A 20,829-nucleotide genomic window follows, 5' to 3' on the forward strand; every position below is an offset into this window, starting at 1 on the left:
CACCTGTGTGTGGTCTGACTGTAACACCTGTGTGTGGTCTGACTGTAACACCTGTGTGTGTGGTCTGACTGTAACACCTGTGTGTGGTCTGACTGTAACACCAGGTGTTATGGTTTTATGGTGCAGTGATATAACTCTTTCTGTTTGTTTACACCTTGTGTTTACTGATGTTCCTCAGGTGTTCTGTCACCCTCTGGAAAGCTCTTTGGCTAAATGAATAAAGTGTATTGTTATTATTATTCACAGTTCATTGCATTCTCTGTGTGAATGAGTCATTTCAGTTATTATGTGAGAGCTCTGTAAGTCTGTTTTAAATGTGCTGTATTGCTAGTATTGCTGTATTGCTAGACACCTGTGTTTCCCGCCAGGTGTCGGACCAGTCCCACATCATGTTCACGAACTCCATCCATAACAACGAGTCTCAGGTGATCAGCAGGAACTACGTGAACATCACCTTCAGCTGCAGATACCCCGTCCGGTACCTGGTGCAGCAGCCGGGGGGGGGCCACGGGGTGCACGTGCACCTCAGGTAGGGTTCACCTGGGGGGATATTTCATCTGAATAGTTAGAGTTTTATTTTGTTGCTTTTTTAACAGACATTTATAAAACAAGGCTTAAAAATGCCACAAAATGAAAAACAATCAATACAAAAAAAGGTGCAATTCCACAAACATTCCACAAAACAACCCAAAAGAAACAAAAATAATTAAAATATATCACTAAAAAAACTAAATTAGCTAAATTAAAGATAGAAAATGAACCAAAAACTACAAAAAATTACAACAATTTGTTTTAACTATTAAATATGAATAGTTAGTCAAATATAACAAGATACAACTTAAACAGAAATAAATAAAACAAGGCCTGGTGGTGGAGAGAGCCTGGTGGTGGAGGGGGCCTGGTGGTGGAGGGGGCCTGGTGGTGGAGAGGGCCTGGTGGTGGAGGGGGCCTGGTGGTGGAGAGGGCCTGGTGGTGGAGGGGCCAACCAATAATTACCTAAAAGAAAAACAATCAATACAAAAAAAGAGGACATTTAGTAAAAATTACACAAACAACCCAAAGAAAACACGCAAAATTACAAATAATTAAATAGAATCACTACAAAAACAAAATGACAACTTATTGTACAGTATTTGATTAACAAAAATAAATAAAACAAGGCTTATAATTTGCCAGAAATGAAACAGAACAACTAATAATTACCTAAAGAAATTACACAAAACAATCCAAAAAAAAACACACAAAATTACAAATAATTGAATAAAATGACTACAAAAACTCACACAAGGCCAAACATGTAAAAATAACCACTTATTGTACAGAATTAGCTAAATGCTCAAAAAACAACAAAAGAAAACACAAACAATTAAAAACCGTTACATAAAAACACAAAATGACCGATAATGGCATGAATGACCCTGACGACCTGTTATTAGATATGAAATATGAATTTGTTTCCCTTTATGTCACAGGACCATCACTCTGAACACAGAGGACGGCAACTTCTCCGTCTCGATGCTTCTGTTCAAAGACGAGGCGTTCGAGGACCGCTGGACGACCGTGCCCTCCCTCAGGCTGGAGGACCACGTCTTCGTCAAAGTGTTCATGGTAAAACTCCTTCTTTAACTTCCAGAATACTAATAATCACATTTTGGATTCATCTGAATAATACCTACTTTTATACACCCCTTTTAAAATATATATTTATTTTGGTAAATCACATTCTAAAAAGTAAAATAACCGTAAACATTTTTTATTTGTTATCGTGACTAACTGACTAACTTATTTATTCTTTATGGCATTAAAATATTAAATAACTGCATTTTTTTAATGGTAGATAACCTTTGAAATATTTTATTTTTAAGCAGGTGTGTTTATGGAACAACGAAGCAATTAATTCATTTGAAAAAAATATGCACATTTAATACTTTGTGTCTTGATTCAAATAACTTCAATAAAAACATAGTGTATATTGTGGGTTAAATATGATGATCAGGGATTAGTGTGTGTGTGTGTGTGTGTGTGTGTGTGTGTGTGTGTGTGTGTGTGTGTGTGTGTGTGTGTGTGTGTGTGTGTGTGTGTGTGTGTGTGTGTGTGTGTGTGTGTGTGTGTGTGTGTGAGCCGGTTGTTACACCACCTTAAGCAACTTGTTGTGACGAAACCCAACACCCACACACTGCTGTTTACTCACTGTGTGTGTGTGTGTGTGTGTGTGTGTGTGTGTGTGTGTGTGTGTGTGTGTGTGTGTGTGTGTGTGTGTGTGTGTGTGTGTGTGTGTGTGTGTGTGTGTGTGTGTGTGTGTGTGTGTGTGTGTGGTGTGTGTGTGTGTGTGTGTGTGTGTGTGTGTGTGTGTGTGGGTGAGCCGGTTGTTACACCACCTTAAGCAACTTGTTGTGACGAAACCCAACACCCACACACTGTTGTTTACTCACTGTGTGTGTGTGTGTGTGTGTGTGTGTGTCAGATCCCTGCTCACCTGATGCTGCGTATGGAGAGATGCTGGGCGACCCCCTCCAGTGACCCCTACTCTAACATCCAGTACACCTTCATCAGAGACAGGTAACAATGGACATTTAAGAAGAATAAAGAAGCAGGATTAATAAATCTGGATTAAAGGCGTTTATGAATGGTCTCAGATCAGTGTATTGTTTCCACGGCGTGTTGAAATGCGAAAGCAGACTCTGTTTCTCAGACGCGTCATGTGACTCCTGTCTGGGAGCGCACGTGTGCACATAAACAGCTGTGCACGTCCCTGCTCACTCATGCACATATCTGACACCCGGCAGTGACAGTCCTTTGGTAAAATAGGGAGGAATTTGTACTTTACTTGAATATTTCATTACATTTTTGTTATTTTTACTGCATTAAAATGATCAGACAGCTATAGTTACTCTGTATGTATTACCTGCATTATTATAAATTAAACCATCCAAAAGTGTAAAATAGTTCAAATTATCTCCACCAGCAACAGCAATAAGATGCAATACATCTGTATTTTCTAGGGAAATGTTTTATTTGTACAAAATCCATCCTAAATAATTTCTTAACAATATTAATTTATAATTAAAATACATTTTACTGCACATTTTATTAGATTTCTACCTCATTGAATCTGTGAATGCAGGATTTTTAAAGAGCATTTCTTCACCTAGTTTTTTCATTCACCACAGGATTAAAATCTATTCTTGCCTCTTATTTTTAATATCTTTTATTCTCCATTCTCCCCTTCCTCAGTTGCCCGCTAATCTCCAGCGTTCAGACTCTGAGCGTCCTGAGGAACGGGGAGGGGCCCGATGCTGCGTTCAGGCTCCAGATGTTTAAGTTCGTTGGCAGTTCGTATACCAATGTGTTTCTGCACTGCAACGTCCAGATCTGCAGCCTCAGCTCGGGGCAGTGCAAGCCGGTGAGAGACCCCCAAAAACATCCCCAAATACACCCCTAAACACCCCTCCAAACACACCCAAAAACATCCCCAAATACACCCCTCCAAACACCCCCAAAAACATCCCCAAATACACCCCTAAACACACCCAAACACCCCCAAACAGCCCCCCAAAACAACCCCCAAACACCCCCCCAAACAACCCCAAAAACACCCCCAAACAACCCCCAAAAACCCCTCCAAGACACCCCAAATACACCCCTCCAAACACCCCCCCCAAACCACCCCCCAAAACCCCCCCAAACATACCCCCAAACACCCCCCAAAACCACCCCAAAACCCCCCCCCAAAAAACACCCCAAAATAAAACACTCTCCAAAAACCCCCTCCAAAAACCCCCTCCAAAAACAACCCCAAACACCCACAAAACACCCCAAAAGCACCCCAAACACCTACAAAACACCCACAAAAACACCCCAAACCCCCCCCAAATACACCCCAAACCCCCTCCGAAAACACCCAAAAACCACCCCAAACACACCCCAAAAAACCCCTCCAAACACCCACAAAAACACCCCAAAAGCACCCCAACCAACCCCCAAAAACCCCCAAACCCCCCCAAAACACCCAAAAAAAACACCCCCAAAAACCCCTCCAAACACCCACAAAAACACCCCAAAAGCACCCCAAACAACCCAAAAAAAACCTCCAAACCCCCTCCAAAAATACCCTCCAAAAGCACCCCCAAACACACCCCCCAAACAACCCCAAACTCCCACAAAACACCCCCAAACCCCTCCGAAACACCCCCAAAAAACCACCCCCAAAAACCCCTCCAAACACCCTCCAAAAAACCCCCCTCCGAAAACACCCCAAAAAACCACCCCCAAACACCCCCCCAAAAACCCTCCACACACCCCCAAAAACACCACAAAAGCACCCCAAACAACCCCAAAAACACCCCCAAACACCCAAAAAAAACACCCCAAAAAAACAAAACAAAAAACACAAAAAGACACCAAAAACACCCCAACCCCCTCCGAAAACCCCCCAAAAAACACCACCCCCAAAAACCCCTCCAAACACCCACAAAACACCCAAAAGCACCCCAAACAACCCCAAAACCCCCTCCAAACACCCCTCAAAAAACACACCCCAAACAACCCCAAACACCCCAAAAACCCCCCAAAACCCCCCAAACCCCCTCCGAAAACCCCCCAAAAAACCACCCCCAAAAAACCCTCCAAACACCCGCCACAAAACACCCCCAAAAACACCCCCAAACACCCAAAAAACACCCCAAACACCCCAAACACCCCCCAAAAACCCCTCCAAACACCTCCAAAAACACCCCCAAACACCCCCAAAAACACCCCAAAACACCCCAAACACCCCCAAAACACCCCCAAAAAACCCTCCAAACACCCTCCAAAAACACCCCAAACACCCACAAAAACACCCACAAAAACACCCCAAAAGCACCCCAAACAACCCCAAAACCCCCTCCAAACACCCCCCCAAAACAACCCCAAACACCCACAAAACACTCCAAACCCTCTCCAAAACACCCCCAACCCCCCCCCCAACCAAAACCTCCAAACACCCCCAAAAACACCCCCAAAATACCCCCAAAAACACCACCCAAACATCACTCTGATTTTGTTTTTTATTATTAGTTTTTGTTTGATTTATTCTATAGGTTTTGCTTTAGTGCCAGCCGGAGAGAGAGACCCCCCAAACCACCCGACATACCTCTGAGTGAGGGGCCGGTTTAGACACGCTTTAAGAGGAGCTTTACCTTAAAATAGACCCTCTGACCATACAGGGGGGGGAGGAGGGCACTGCAGGGGGACATATTTAAGATATCACCATGGAAACCCCCCCCCCCCCCAACCACATTTTAAATAGTCTTTTAATCTTCATTTATTTTATAGCTTGAGTCTTTAAATCTTTATTATTTATCTTTTACTATTATTTTTTTAATAGTAATTTTTTTTCTCTTTCTTTTTTTTAAAGGTTTTAATATTTAAGGTTTTATTTAGTTTGATCAGAGACATCCCCTTTTGATTGGTATTAGTTGTTATTGTTGTATTTATCTAACAGGTTTTTGTTGCCTTCCTTTATTTAACCGTGAGGGATAATTATATACAAAGATATCTCCATGTTGTTTCTAGTTTCCTGTCGTTGGGTTTGAATATGCTCATGAGGGGTTCTCTTATTAAACATGTTCTCCTGAATGTGTTGTTGACTGATTTGTTGTTGTTTACATCCAGACGTGTCTCTTCGTGTTTCCTCTGAAACCCAGAACTGTTCCTCGGTCGGTGAGGAAGAACTGATCCGGACTCGGAGAGACGCTCCTCTGTCCCACACCGTGTCTTACGGACCAATCAGACGCCTCCTACAGGACGGTGGGAAGCCTGATCTGAGTACGTGTGGTTTATATTAATGAGTCTTTAAATCTGCAGTATGAAGTACCTGTAGTGTGTACTCTAGTGCAGTATAAAGTACCTGTAGTGTGTACTCTAGTGCAGTATGAAGTACCTGTAGTGTGTACTCTAGTGCAATATAAAGTACCTGTAGTGTGTACTCTAGTGCAGTATGAAGTACCTGTAGTGTGTACTCTAGTGCAGTATAAAGTACCTGTGTGTGCTGACGTCAGTATAAAGTACCTGTGTGTGTACTGAGGTGAGTTTCTCCTGCAGGTGGGGGGCTCCCTGCTGTGGGGACCCTGGTTCTGGGGGGTCTGCTGGTTCTGGTCCTCCTGCTGGTCTCCGGGCTCTTCGGACGCCTGTGGCTCCGCTCCAGAAGCTTCTATCCAATCAGAGAGGCTCAACTCACCCTGTCCAACATCCACACCCTCTCTGAGGTCGCCTCCTGAGGGGGGGGGGCTACCTGTCCAACATCCACACCCTCTCTGAGGTCGCCTCCTGAGGGGGGGGGGGCTACCTGTCCAACATCCACACCCTCTCTGAGGTCGCCTCCTGAGGGGGGGGGGGGGCTACCTGTCCAACATCCACACCCTCTCTGAGGTCGCCTCCTGAGGGGGGGGGGGGCTACCTGTCCAACATCCACACCCTCTCTGAGGTCGCCTCCTGAGGGGGGGGGGCTACCTGTCCAACATCCACACCCTCTCTGAGGTCGCCTCCTGAGGGGGGGGGCTACCTGTCCAACATCCACACCCTCTCTGAGGTCGCCTCCTGAGGGGGGGGGGGGGCTACCTGTCCAACATCCACACCCTCTCTGAGGTCGCCTCCTGAGGGGGGGGGGCTACCTGTCCAACATCCACACCCTCTCTGAGGTCGCCTCCTGAGGGGGGGGGGGCTACCTGTCCAACATCCACACCCTCTCTGAGGTCGCCTCCTGAGGACAGACACCCACCAGGGCTACAAATACACATCAAATATTCATTATCATTCATTAATGGTCCATAAAATCTCAGGAAATATTGAAAAAGTTCCTTAAAATTCATGTTAAGATGTTTAGATTTAAGATATTCACCTTAATGTGATAAAAACTGGGAACCTATCGACGAGACATTTTCTGACTTGTTGCACGATGATTGACAAAATATTGTAAAATATTGCTTATTCGTTCTCTCAAACACAAAAACATATAAAAATACAATCACGTGTACAGGTCTGATTTATCATCACAATAAGTCTGGTATATGTCTTCAGGAATTGTTGAAAATAAGTTTAATAAAGGTTTTAAACGTGTGATCTATTTGCAGCTATATGTACCCTCTATGTCTAACAACCCAACACTGTAGAGTAGTTCATATTTCTGTCATTCTTTTATTTTTAATAAACTAATTAATACATTTAATTCAATTTAAAGTAAACATGCATTATTATTATTTTATCTAAAATTATTTTATTTTGTAGGAAATACTTTCCAACTTGTTTTTTAATTTTCTATGACTTTGAGATCCTGTATTTATGTTCATTCTCAGCCATTCTCCCTCATTGTAAAGCCCATTTCCTCTGGTTGATTATTACTATATCGCTGTGTGAGTCCAGGGAACATTAAGGGAACATTAAGATAGTATTTGAATTGCCCTGGCAGGATTCTGCATCCATTAAAACCTATAAATAAAAATGTAAAACAGTCCTCGGGTTTTCCCCTCGTCTATTTCTGAGCGCAGCAGCACTGCTCCTTAACTGATGGGACCACGCTGCTTTACGTGATGACGTGGCATGACGATGTGAGTAAACCACGCCCACTTCGGCATAACGAGAGCGTGAAATTGACTCTAAACTAAATTGGGAACATTTTACCAAGAATGAAAACGCTATAGAAGGACCCGCGCTGTATAGATAGCATTCTATTATAGGGCTCTGGACTATTAAACCATTTTTAATTATTATTATTACTATGTTTTACATTTCATTCGTTTATTTTTCTTTAGAAACAAATATTTTAAAAAAATGTATATGCTTGAATGAATATGAAATGTCCCTAAACATGAAATGAACTGTACAAAATATTTTTTTTAAATTCAGAATATCACCTCAATGTTTACATTCTAATCCATGACGTAATTACGCAAAGCTACGTTAACGCAGAAGTGGGCTTGTTTAACGACAAACGTTGCTTTACGTGATGACGTGGAATAACGACGTGCCTCTCCAGGATCAAAACAGACGTTCCCCTCAGATCAAAAGAACCGGAGAACCAGCTGCAGCCAGATCACTTCAGGGGAACATTTAACTCCTTTTACGGCCTTTTATTCTCACTTTACCGCTCTTATCTGATGTCCACAACTCTGACACAAGTACGCAAGTAGTGCTTCAGTTCATCCGGAGAACCCCGACACTTGGGTAAGTAGTTTCTGGAAGATATGAGCTAACTCAGCTAAATATGCTAATGGAGTTTAGCTTCTGATGCTAATGCAGTTTACTAGAGGTGGGAGAAGTACTTAAATGATGTACTTGAGTAAAAGTAGAAGTACTCAGATCTTGTACTTGAGTAAAAGTAGAAGTACTCAGATCTTGTACTTGAGTAAAAGTAGAAGTACCAGAGTGTAGGAATACTCTGTTAGAGTAAAAGTCCTGCATTCAAAATGTTCCTCAAGTGAAAGTAGGAAAGTATTCTCATCTAAATATAGTGAAAGACAGTAAAAGTAGTCGTTGTGCAGATTGGTCCATTTCAGAATTATATATATATATGTTTTATAATGATTGATCATGAAAGTGTTCTCAAAGCTGGTGAAGGTGCAGCTAGTCTGAAGTACTTTGTATACTGCAGGGTAGCTGGAGGATTTACTCCAGGTGGAACTCAAGTCTGATTCAACACTTGATTATATTTCACATCATTCATCCACATCTGTGAAGCAACTAAAGGTATTAATACATGTAGTGGAGGAAAAGTACACCATGTACCTCTGAACTGTAGAGGAGTAGAAGTACACAGTAGCATAACATGGTAATACTCAAGTAAAGTACAAGTACCTCAAAATTGTACTTAAGTACTTACTTAGTTTACACTTCTGAAGTTTAGCTGAGATGCTAACGCAGTTTAGCTGCTAATGCTAACTGTCCGAACATGTTGTTGTTCTTTTGTTAAACTTTAAAAAGTGTTTAAGACTTAACATGTCACACTTCTCAGGGCCCCGGTATCATGGAAACTCGTTATAATTAAATATATAATGGTGATATAAGTGCTGCTAATCTTATAAGCGGTTAGCTTTGTTAAAGCCGGTGTTGTTAGCTGTTTGCTAACTTGCTAACAGCTGTGCTGACGTCACGGAACCAGCTGTTGCTTTCCATGTGCTTTAATAATATTAGATGCGGCTTTCTTTATCCATTCAGTACAACAAGCATACACATCATCACAATGAAGCTGCTGCTGAAGTATGCTAAAGATTAGATGGTGTTATTTGATAAGCTCATTCCTTATATTTAAATGCACCATATCGTGAGGAAAGGTCCAAATATTCCGACACATTAAATCATGTAAACTGATCAGAAGAAGCATGTGATGGGAAATGTAACACTTGACCAAACTGGACATATAAAGAGTTTGAAGCTAGGCATGTTTCTTTCTCTCTAACTTCAATACAACATGTTCTTTACCTTGTTGCACTAAGGTTCTCATTTAGAAAACACAGTATGATAAACATAAGAATACAACTGTACTCCAACAGTGAAGAGCAAAGTAAACAACAGAAGTGATATTGTTGCACTCATATGAAGCAGAGTGTCTTGTAGGTGATAGTTGCTCTCCTCACTGAGGGGGGAGGAAGGAGCTGATGCATAACAATAGCCCTCCTGTGTGCGGGTATTTAAATGATTGTTCTGTGTCTGCCTTCATGATCCTGTAAACCCCCCACACATGCACCTGCAGCACCAAAGCCCCGGCTAATGATTCAGAGTGATTCCCCTCGAGGTGTTGTTGTTGTTCTGGGTCTGAGGGAGAAACTCAGATCCAGAGGTGGGGCTCAGGCCTGGAGGCACCGGTGAAACCTAAGAGGGGGGGGGGGGGTTGTGAAAGGTTACCGGCAGCACAAAGATTCATAACAAGCAGAGAGGACATGTTGGGGGGGGGGGGCTACAGTTACACAATACTCTGCTGTGGTCTCTCTCTTTAAAGGAAGAGGACGGGCAGTGAGCAACATCTCAGCAAATCAAGGAGACGCTTTTCATTCATAATTAGCAGATTGAAATCCAGATTAAAAACTGTAAATCAGAATCCCTTTATTAGTCCCGCAGTGAGCAAATCACAGCGTTACACCAAATAATAAGTAGCCATCATCATCATCAACAAGCCAGTAATCATATGCTTTAAAAAGGCATCAAGTCGTCATCGACGGCTCAGAGAGGAGTGGCAGCATTTAAAGAGCTGTGTGAACATATTGTCGTTTGAGATGCTATACAGTTGATGTTTTGCACATAATTAATAGTCTATAAAACCTCAGAAAATAGTGAATAATGTCAGTTTTGAAAAGGTCAAAGTGTTGTCTACATATCTGGGATCAGCTGATCATTACAGCTCTACAGAGACAACAACAACAACAACAAAGCTTCATGAAGAACTGAACCAGAGTAGATCTCTCAGGTCAGAGGGCTGCATGCTGTGCTCACTGACCGCTCCATGTGTTTACACCTAAACACTGTTGTTGTTGTTGTTGTTGTTGTTGTAAGGGCTTGCTTTTGGTTTCAGAGTTGCGAAATAATTCACTTGCTGCCCCCTCTTAGTCATTTGGTATGTTGGTCAAATACCTCCAGCATTAAAAACGACCTGAAGAAAACAACAACATCTTGAATGTGCAGCTGTTGGAGGACCCTTAGAGGAGGAACACAGGTCCGTCCTTTAAGCCCAGGCCTGAGATGCCGTGTGTGATGTTTGAGGTCCTGGGATAATGTAACGGCAGCTAAATGTATTTACCTCTCGACAGTGTTGTTGTCAGAGCTTGCATTTGGATTTCAAAGAGTTGTGAAATAATGAATTTCCAAGGACTGCAGTAGATTTCTAGGATTTGATGTGAGTGACATGAGGAGCAGACACTTCTGAACACATCTCTGTCGGGCCGGGGGTTTCTAGGAGCTACATTTCAATGAGATCCTTTTGTGATGATATGAATTCTCCAAATATTGTGACGCAGTAAATCATGATGTCAAGCGTGTACCAACACCAACCAGAAAGCGTGCTGTGAGGTCTCCTCTGAAGGTCGGGTTTATGTCAAATGAACCCGGATGCATGTTAATGAGCTAAAGCTGGAAATATTACAAATACTTTAAAGTATTGAATCCACGCCGTCTCCTGATGTTCATCATCGACCTTTATCGGGAGAGAAGATTGACGCCAAGTCCTAAACTGATTTAAAGACTAATGCTGTCAAAATTATCGCGTTAACGGCGGTAATAAATGTTTTTAATTAACTGCGTTAAAAATATTTAACGCATACTGGCCCGCCCCATACATCCCACCAGCGCCAGGGTATAGTGGGGTGGGCTACAGCCATACCAAGAAATGGCTTAGCCCCGCCATGAACAATGATGTTAAAGGAAGCAAAATAAAGTCCGCCAACTCGCGCGGGGTAAACGGCACAGACAGCAGTTAGTCAGATTGATTTCACTTGTCTGGAAATACCGAAGACTAGAAACGGGTTTGAAAACTTTTGTCACGTAGTGATCATCTTCTCAATAAAACATCTTTGATAATGTCTTCTGGCCAATCAGAATCACGATAACGGCGTGGTGTTGTTGCAGGAAGTCCCGATACATCGATACAACATTACGTGCTGATAGAAATCAACACGTAATGAAATAAGACCCCACGGTTTGATGATTGATGGGTGTGTGGGCTGTCTTTCATTCTGACACAGAACAATGTTATAATAAACGTATAGGCTGCTGTATGTGAAATGGATATATCCGCCTTCTTTCATTTATCTTTCCATTCCCAACAATATACAGAAAGAAATGGCATATTTTGGACATAGTTCGAATGGAGATATAATTCATCTTTAAGCTGAGATTAATCTGATTAAAATGTTTAGTCGTTTGACAGCCCTATTAAAGACACCTTCTTCTTTTATATTCTAGTCCAGGATTTATTCAGTTGGTTTTCAAATCACCTGTAAGATGAGCCGTCTCAGCTGAGAGGTTTAAAGTGGGGTTTTGTGGAGGGAAATGATCCGTTAGTCCACGCACAGTTAGAAGAGATAGTTGAGATTTCCTTTATCCGATGAAGGCTCTAATAACACATGCGTCAAACTCGAGGCCCGGGGGCCAAATCAGGGCCTTGGTGGATTTAATTTGGGCCCGCTGGATAATTTCTAATTCCTACTAGATCTGGCCCGCCGGTATATTGCTCTCACACCTTCCCTCCATCCTGAGGGTCTCCTCCGCTCAGAGCCTGAGCCCAAACATTGATGACCTTGCACCCGAGATGAGATGCCAAGTATCTGAGCTAGCATCACAGAGCAGCACACTGAGTTCAATGGATGCTTCCTTCTGCACTTTCTCTCTCAGGACAACAGGGCATGTTTGGTTTTCTCTGTGAGGGGAATAGTTTTGTTGAAGCTGTTGTTGGCCTGTGGGGAAATGTGATCATAAGAAATGACTGGAAAAGCTGCAGATAGAGCCATAAGAAATGAATGCACCTGATTATTTAATGTTTAATGTTATTTTATAGGCAATAATTGAAGCTTTGTTAGTTCCAGGTTTAATATGTGCAATAAGTTCTGCAATAAACATTGAACCAGTCCGGCCCTCGAGTAGTACCCATTTTTAAATGTTGGCCCACTGTGTGTTTGAGTTTGACCCCTAATATGTCTTTGTTTTCAGGGTTGAACGCTTCGCCGGATCCCGTTGGGCGAGGAGATCGAGGAGCGGAGAGTTAAACCATGGAGAGCCTGCACTCCCACTGCATGAAATGCATCAAGAGACGGTGCATGGTGCGCCCAGAGCCGGGGGTTTGCTGCGATCTGATTGGCTGCCCTCTGGTCTGCGGGGCGGTGTTTCACTCCTGTAAACTGGAGGAGCACCGGCTGCTGTGTGCCTACGAACGTCTGCCCTGCATCAACAGAGGCTTCGGATGCCCTTTCAATATCACCCGCATCCACATGGCCAAACATCTGGAGAAGTGTCCGGCTAGCATCGTTTGTTGCACCATGGAGTGGAACAGGTGGCCCGTTAGCTACGCAGACCGGGAGTCCTACGAGAATCTGAGCAAAGACTTTGACGAGGTGGAGCAGCTGGACATGGCTCTGGCTCTGCAGGACCAGAGGATGCTGCTGGAGTCTCTGAAGGTCACCACCACCGTGTCCAAGGACAAGGACCACAAGAAAATGTCCAACGGGGCGTCAAACGTACCTGAGGTGGTGGAGATGGAAGAGGAGAAAGAGGAGGAATCTGTGTATAACGGGGGCTTCAGAGCCTCCTTGGAAACCAGCAGGAGTTTAGCCGCCGCTCTGGACATCCTCACCAACTCCAAGGACATCGAAGTGATCGTGGGGGGGTTGAACGGAGGGAAGAACGGAGGGAAGAGCCATGTTTACCCAGCAGAAGGGGGGAAGAACGTGGACATGAAGGAGGAGGATTCAGACTCAGATTGTGAGCTAGGAGCGGTGGGCGGAGTGGACTGTGCAGTTGGGACAGAAGATTGGGTGGAGGAGAGAGACTTTGTGGAGCTTTTCTACGAGGAGAAAGAGGTGGAGAGCATCGATGAAGAAACCATCGAGGATTCCCAGTTGGTGTATCCGGTACTTCCTCCGAACTCTCTTCCCATGGCGCTGCTTTCTCAGGACTTCCTTCAAGCTCCTTTACTTCCTCCAAACTTCCTTCAAGCTCCAGTGCTTCGTCCAGACTTCCTTCCCGTGGTTCAACGACCTCCAGGCTTCCTTCCCGTGGTTCAACGACCTCCAGGCTTCCTTCCCGTGGTTCAACGACCTCCAGGCCTTCTTCCCGTGGTTCAACGACCTCCAGGCCTTCTTCCCGTGGTTCAACGACCTCCAGGCCTTCTTCCCGTGGTTCAACGACCTCCAGGCCTTCTTCCCGTGGTTCAGCGACCTCCTCCAGCGACCCCGGTGCCCTTCCGTCTGTCAGACCACGTGATGCGTAACGGCTTCCTGCAGCACCTCCCCTCAGAGTTACGGTTCCGCTGCCTGGAGAGGAAGCTTCAGAGCGTGGAGGTTCTCCGGGGGATCAGCATGTTCACTTTTAACGGCCGCCGGGCACTTCTATCCGACCCCTACTTGTTCCGAGCCAAAATGGAGGACAAGTCTGTGGACACGTCGGATTTGGAGGTGGCGGACGACCCGATGGGGCTTCACGGCATCGACTTAATCACCGCTGCGCTTCTTTTCTGCCTCGGCGACTCCCCGGGGGGTCGTGGAATCTCCGACAGCCGCTTCGTGGACGGATATCACATTGATTTCGGCACCCAGACGTTCTCCTTCCCCTCCGCTATCCTCGCCACCAACACAATGGTTGGAGACGTGTCTTCGGCGTCCGCTTGTGATCACGCCAACCCCCAACTCTCCAACCCGAGCCCGTTCCACACGCTGCGTCTGGACCTGGTTCTGGAGTGCGTGGCTCGATACCAGACAAAACAGCGTTCTATGTTTACCTTTGTCTGCGGGCAGCTGTTTCGACGGGACGAATTCTCCTCGCACTTCAAGAACGTGCACGGGGATATCCACGCGGGTTTGAACGGATGGATGGAGCAGCGTTGTCCTCTGGCGTATTACGGATGCACGTTCAGTCAACGTCGCTTCTGCCCCTCGGTGCAAGGTTTCCGGATCATCCACGACCGGCACCTTGGGTCCTTCGGGGTGAAACCAGGCCCCCCGAGGTGTCGCAGGAGGGTAGGGTGTGACGGGGATCAGCTGAGCGGCCTTCCCTTCGAGGTGCTGCAACACGTGGCCTCCTTCCTGGACTCCTTCAGTCTGTGCCAGCTGTCCAGGGTGTCCCGCACCATGAGGGAGGTGTGTGGCAGTCTGCTGCAGATGAGAGGCATGGTGGTGTGCTGCTGTGGAACAAGATCAGGAGAGCGGACGGGTCCTCATCGTGGCAGATCACAGACAAGGTCAGGAAGATTGTATTTCTCTAAAAAAAGACTTCCCAGGGTTCCTATATCTCCTCAAACATCTTTAAAGGCTTTGCAATCTTTATAGAGCTGCAACTCAAAGGGTCAATTCTGTTCCCAGTTACTCAAATACACGCCTGTTAACCTGTTGAACCCCATGCTCCCGCCCCGGGGGCAAAACACATCAATATTCACGAAACTGTGTCTCAGGGCCTCTTAACATTTAACAACCTATTAATGTGTCATACCCACTCGTCGGGAAGAAATGGCGCTTTTCCACTGCCGCACGGTTTAAGCGTGCCGTGCCAAACCCGGCCCGCTTTTTTTTTAATGTTCCACTAGAGGTAGTTTCGTCTCAGGGCAAATCGAGGTTCTTAGCGGGCCAACAACCGGGCTGAATATGCTAAACTAGTGACGTAAACACTCTCGACTGCTGATTGGTCAGAGAGAATCTCTGGCAAGGGGGCTACAACTACAACAAGATGAACATATTTGACCGTGATTTAATTGTAATACACGTTTCTAAATGATGCCGAAGTAACAACATACTGATACCGGTTAGTAAAAACCATGAATTAATGCTTTGACAAGTCTGCAGACAGACGGCAGAGAAACACCTTTTAAGATGCGTGTTTTGTGAATGGAGATCGGCTAAGCTAACGCAGTATATGCTCCGACCGTCCACACTCACAACAACGGCCTACAGACATAAATAAACCAGTGACTGTATTCTCCATGACACAGACAGTCTGTGGTTTGTAATTGTTTAACTTCTGTCTAGTTTCTGAACAGATATGAGGAGCTGTGAGCTCTGAGGGCTAACAGCTAACGGCTGTGTTGTTTTTGTGGTTCTCATTGAAGATGACGTCACAGCAGTCTTACGCAGCGTCACTATAGTTACTGCTTACTAGGGATGTAACGATACCAACAACTCACGATACGATAATATCGCGATTTAAAAAGTCCACGGTACGATATTTATCGCGATATTGAAAAATAAAGAGAAAAAAAGTGTTTTTTTGTACGTTATTTCACTTGAATTTTTTTTCTTTATTAAATAATAAATCTGATTTGTACAGCATTTTAGTAGATAGTAATATTTTAAAGTGTCAACAATATAATAATCAGACCCTGCAATAGAATAAATCAAGTGTCACTTTAGTTGTTCAAGTAACTCATCTCTAACTCTCTCTCTCAGCGGCATCAAGGTTATCTTTCAGGAATATGAGCATGTCCACATTTCCAGGTAGAAGCTGGGATGTTTGGGCGTTTGCAAAATCCCCTGCTGTGGAAACAACTCTCTCGCTTGGTACTGATGTTGCTGGGACAGAGAGATATGCTTTGACCATGGGTGACAGCAGTGGGTCAAACTGTGATCGATGATCTCAATGGGACCATCTGGTTGAATTAAGGTTTAAAAAAAAAATGTATTTAATTTTTTTTTTTTACATTAAAAGATCGCGGTAGATTTTGTCAGTCTCACGACGGTATTGAGACGTTTATCGCGATATTCGATATATCGTTACATCCCTACTGCGTTACTATAGTTACTGCCCCAGCTACAGTTACTGCCCCAGCTACTAAACTGTAATGGAAACGCAGCATAAAGAGAGCCTGGCCTACCAAGGCCTAACCAAACCGTACGAAGCCCTGCGAGGCCCTGCAGTGGAAAAGCGCCAAAACTCAGCTCACTGACGATATGAACCATTTTTAGCGAAACAAAACACAACTCTAACGCCGAGCGTCTGAATTAGCATTAAGAGAAAGAGTGCTAACGCACTTGGCACATAACTCACGGTAGCGATCTTTTATACTTCATCGGATCCGCAAAAAGCTGAGATTCCAGATTCAATGGTTGTCACTATAAGTAATGTTTTTATTTTGGACGGACACTATCATTTACATTTTTTCACTATGTTCAATCTGAATTTACTTTAAAATACAAAAATTCTATATTGATTCTGACTTTTCTACATCCAACTCACAGGTTTCTCATTGCTTTGAGAACAAAGAGTATTAATTTAACCTTTTTAGAAGATATGGTCATTTGTTCTGGGAATGTCATTTTCGAGCCTGATGCCTGAAAAACAGGCTCGGGGCTGAACAGGTTAACATTTTTTTGTACTATTTTAAAACACTTTAAAAAAACACAACTAATCCTGGAAAGAATCTGCATTTTACTCCCGAATCAAAATGATAATTTGTTGGATTAGGAAATTATAAAATCATCCGTTTCTGAATTTGCAATTTTGAAAATATTTAAGCTGCCAACTATAAATCGATCAAATGGGATTTTTTTAAACATTTATTTGGTGGAAAAACACCAGTTTAGCATGTCTTGTGACTACTTAGTGCCCTGGGGCAGTGTTTCCGCCAGACCAGGGCTGAGAGGGCGTCCACCCCGAGAGCGGGGAGGGGTTGTTTTGACTTGAGCCGTCCCTTATAGATACTAGCCTCATCCCAATACCCCTCCTCGACTCCTCTCTTCCCCTCCTCCGGGACTTGACCCGGAAATCGATCAAGACACGCCATTTTGAAGGACGTCCCAATAGCTGAAATGCACACGGAGGAGTCGAGGAGGGGTGCGGGAGGAGGGGTGCGGGAGGATACACGAGAGCAGACTACGCAGAAGTGTTTTCACTACTCGTGTATAAAAGCCCCGCCCCCTCCTTCACAGCTGGTCCATTTCAACAGAGGAAAACCCACAACTGGAAGATGAGTGGAAAAGCGTCACATAAATGTCTCAGTGCTCACAGCTCCGTGGGAATGATTATGTGCAATTCATTTCTAAAAGGCTTTCACATTATCATTATATTTTTATTTAAATGTAGGCTACATGTTACACCAACACGGAACACAAAAGCAGGACCAACCATCACACATTGAATTCCTTGACTAACAAGAGAAAGATTCATTTAAATAAATGTTTAACAACCAATGGGCCGGTTCTAAGGGTTCTTCAGTTCAGCCCGATGAGAGGGGGTGCAGCTGTGCACATGGCATCATTAACAGACGTCGTTTAAAAGTGACGTCTGTGAACGAGGACATCCCAATTAATACCTGAGGACTCCTCTGTCCTCGCGTCACCTCCTCGTGTCTCTCGCTCGCATCTTACGGAGGCGGAGCTAAGATGCAAGGAAGGGAGGCGAGTGAGGGAAAGGAGGAGGGGTATTGGGATGAGGCAACAGTCTTTTTACGTTAGTGAGCCGGATCATTTGGCTCGGCTCTCTTAAAGCGCCGGCTGTTTCGGCTCCCAAACAGCTCTTCATCCACAGTTTACCACGGAGCCTCAGTTTCGCCGCTGCGAGGCTCTGGTGCTCGCAGCTCATGCGCATGCTCCACTAGCACCGCTCATCGCGTCCAAATCGTGCACGTTCCGTGTTGTCCTGTAGCAGGCACCTTCGATGTCGGGGAAACGATCCTCAATACTCCGAAAAGAATCCCACCAGACTCCTTTGCCCCTCCAACAGAGGGATGTCCTTTTCCTTTTTCCTTCTCCTCATTTCAAAACTCTCGATCTTCTCTCGAATTATTAATATTTTTGGACGCCCTCGGCTCGAGTTCAGGGCGTCCTGAGCTGAATAAAGGCGTCTAATGACGGCAAGACGCCCCCCTGCCGGAAACGCTGCCCTGGGGTACTTAGTGCCGGGGTACTAAGTACGGCAAAGTATTTGGTGTGAAAGCGGCTAATGTTGAAGTCAATTTTAGAAAAAACACAGCGAGAAATTTGACCAAATTGAGGCAAAATGGTCTCTAACCCCTAATCGTACATTTCTAAAAAGAATTTTCCCCTAAATCTCTGGTTTTGCAAAGTCGTTTATGAAATACGTTTTGGATCTAACTTTCCTTTTTAAAAACACACATTTTTTTTTTACTGTTTTTTCTTTGAGTAACCCCCGCCCTGATATTAACCCCCTCTCTTCTTCGTTGGTGTCCAGGTGTGGCGCTTCAGCACGGCGTTCGGCACGGTGAACGAGTGGAAGTTCGCCAACATCGCCAGCATGGCCGACCACCTGAAGAAGTGCAAGTTCAACCAGATCACCAGACGAGAAGAGGCCGTGCCGCTGCCCTGCATGTGCTTCACCAGAGAGCTCACCAAGGAGGGCCGGTGCCTCAGATCCGTCCTCAAACCTGTGGCGTGAAGACCACGACGTTTCTCCCTTGTTTACAGACTCTGTGACGCACATTCACTGAAGACGTTGTTTCCTCCAGTGACTACAGACTCTCAGATTCACCGCCTCCTTTCTGAGGGGGCGACTGAAGACGTTGTGTTAGTAACAACCTTTTTTATTTTTATATCAAAGAGTCAGCGAGCTCTCAGAGGAACCGCCTCCTGATCTCCTGTCAGTCACATTTCTACAAGTTAGAATAATTATACTGATCCCTAATCTGGAGATCTGACTTCCCCTCGGACTCTGAGACTCTGGGATGCACATTTTAAATATGTTCTGACAATTTGTACACAAAACTATGAACATCTCAACAGTCCGCATCAAGCTTAAAATAAAGGCCTCTTGACTGTTGGCTGTCCTCCAGAAGAGGATTTGGGCCACGTGTAAAAACAATTATACAAATCTGACCAAAAGTGATTTTATTTTACGTTTTCAGAAAAAAAGTCGGAATACTTTTTTGCTCAGAATTCACACTTTTGATCAGATTATTTGTGTGGCTCTAATCCTCTTCCTTATCAACCGCAAATCTAAAATAATGATAATAATTCAAACGTCTGCTTTCAGTGATTATTCTGGGTCTTCTCATACTCGCCAACACCTGGAATAAAATTAATAATTAAAGCAGCATTTTTTTTAAATAATGTTCCCTAAACTCTGTGATCATGCTAAGCTAACACTAGCCTTGGGTCGTTCTCTACAGCCATGAATGTCAGTGAGTGCCGGACCTCATTAACCCTGCAGGACAGGGACACACACACACACACAGTAGTTCACACACTCTGTATTTAGCTTGTTGCTGCTGCTGTCTCAGGGTCGCAGCAGATACAGGTGTGGGGGCGGCGGTGGCGAAGTCGATAGGGACTTGGCTTGGCAACTGGAAAGTCACCAGTTCAAGTGCTACCGAGGTGTCCCTGAGCAAGGCACCGTTCCCCACACTGCTCCGAACACAGGATGGGTCGAATGCAGAGAAACCGTTTCCCCACGAGGGGTTAATAGAAGTCCATCTTATCTTAGAGACAGGTGTGAGAGCAGTATTAGAGCAGGGGGTGATATGTTAAATATATAATATAGATATCATGAAACACCTGAACGTGAGAAAATCTAATGTTTTACAGAAACTGACTGTAAAGAAAAAAAAAGTGTGATTTTTGTTTTTATATTTTTTTTAAGTTTGACGTTTTGTTTGTTTTGTACCGGTACTTTCTGTGTGTGTGTTTTGGATCTGAATGACGTGTTTGCACATGAAGGCGTGGACCGTAAGACTTTATATTTGTGACGTAGCAGGACGTTTCTGTCCCTCCAGTTTCTGCATGTGTTTGGTTTCAGTTTACACGTTTTCTTTCTCTCTCTCTCTCTCTCGTAACCTGTATCACCTCCAGACTCGCTCTCTCTCGCTCTCGCTCTCTCTCTCTCTCTCGCTCTCTCTCTCTCTCTCTCTCTCTCTCTCGCTCTCTCTCTCTCTCTCTCTCAGGCACCGTGAAGCACATTTTCATATTAACTCTAAATATTTTTTAAATCACGTTTTCCTCTGGAGCCCTGTTGGATCCTCTGAGGACCAGCAGCACCTCTGGAGCCCTGTTGGATCCTCAGAGGACCAGCAGAGGACCAGCAGCACCTCTGGAGCCCTGTTGGATCCTCAGAGGACCAGCAGAGGACCAGCAGCACCTCTGGTTTTTTAATAATGCAGACTTTGTGTGAAGCAGATATTTGTAATTTAATAAAGACTCAGTTTTTAAACCTTGA

General features: G+C 44.4%; 2 protein-coding genes across 2 annotated transcripts; both read left to right on the forward strand.

The window, feature by feature from the left end:
* Positions 1 to 371: 371 nt before the first annotated feature.
* Positions 372 to 7,492, forward strand: si:dkeyp-110a12.4 (pancreatic secretory granule membrane major glycoprotein GP2). The gene is made up of 7 exons (XM_034228819.1): positions 372 to 529; positions 1,473 to 1,608; positions 2,465 to 2,559; positions 3,235 to 3,403; positions 5,688 to 5,808; positions 6,085 to 6,680; positions 6,735 to 7,492. Exons 1-6 carry the CDS (start codon positions 390 to 392, stop codon positions 6,258 to 6,260), a joined length of 837 nt encoding a protein of 278 aa, XP_034084710.1. The 5' UTR covers positions 372 to 389; the 3' UTR covers positions 6,261 to 6,680; positions 6,735 to 7,492.
* Positions 7,493 to 7,962: 470 nt separating this feature from the next.
* On the forward strand, positions 7,963 to 20,829 carry LOC117554396 (F-box only protein 30-like). Its single transcript, XM_034228821.1, is given in 4 exon segments — positions 7,963 to 8,202; positions 12,673 to 14,849; positions 14,852 to 14,914; positions 18,853 to 20,829. Coding segments are annotated over 3 exon segments (2,385 nt in total). The 5' UTR covers positions 7,963 to 8,202; positions 12,673 to 12,731; the 3' UTR covers positions 19,057 to 20,829.

The sequence above is a fragment of the Gymnodraco acuticeps genome, unplaced genomic scaffold, assembly GCF_902827175.1.
Source record: "Gymnodraco acuticeps unplaced genomic scaffold, fGymAcu1.1, whole genome shotgun sequence".
NCBI lineage: Eukaryota > Metazoa > Chordata > Actinopteri > Perciformes > Bathydraconidae > Gymnodraco > Gymnodraco acuticeps.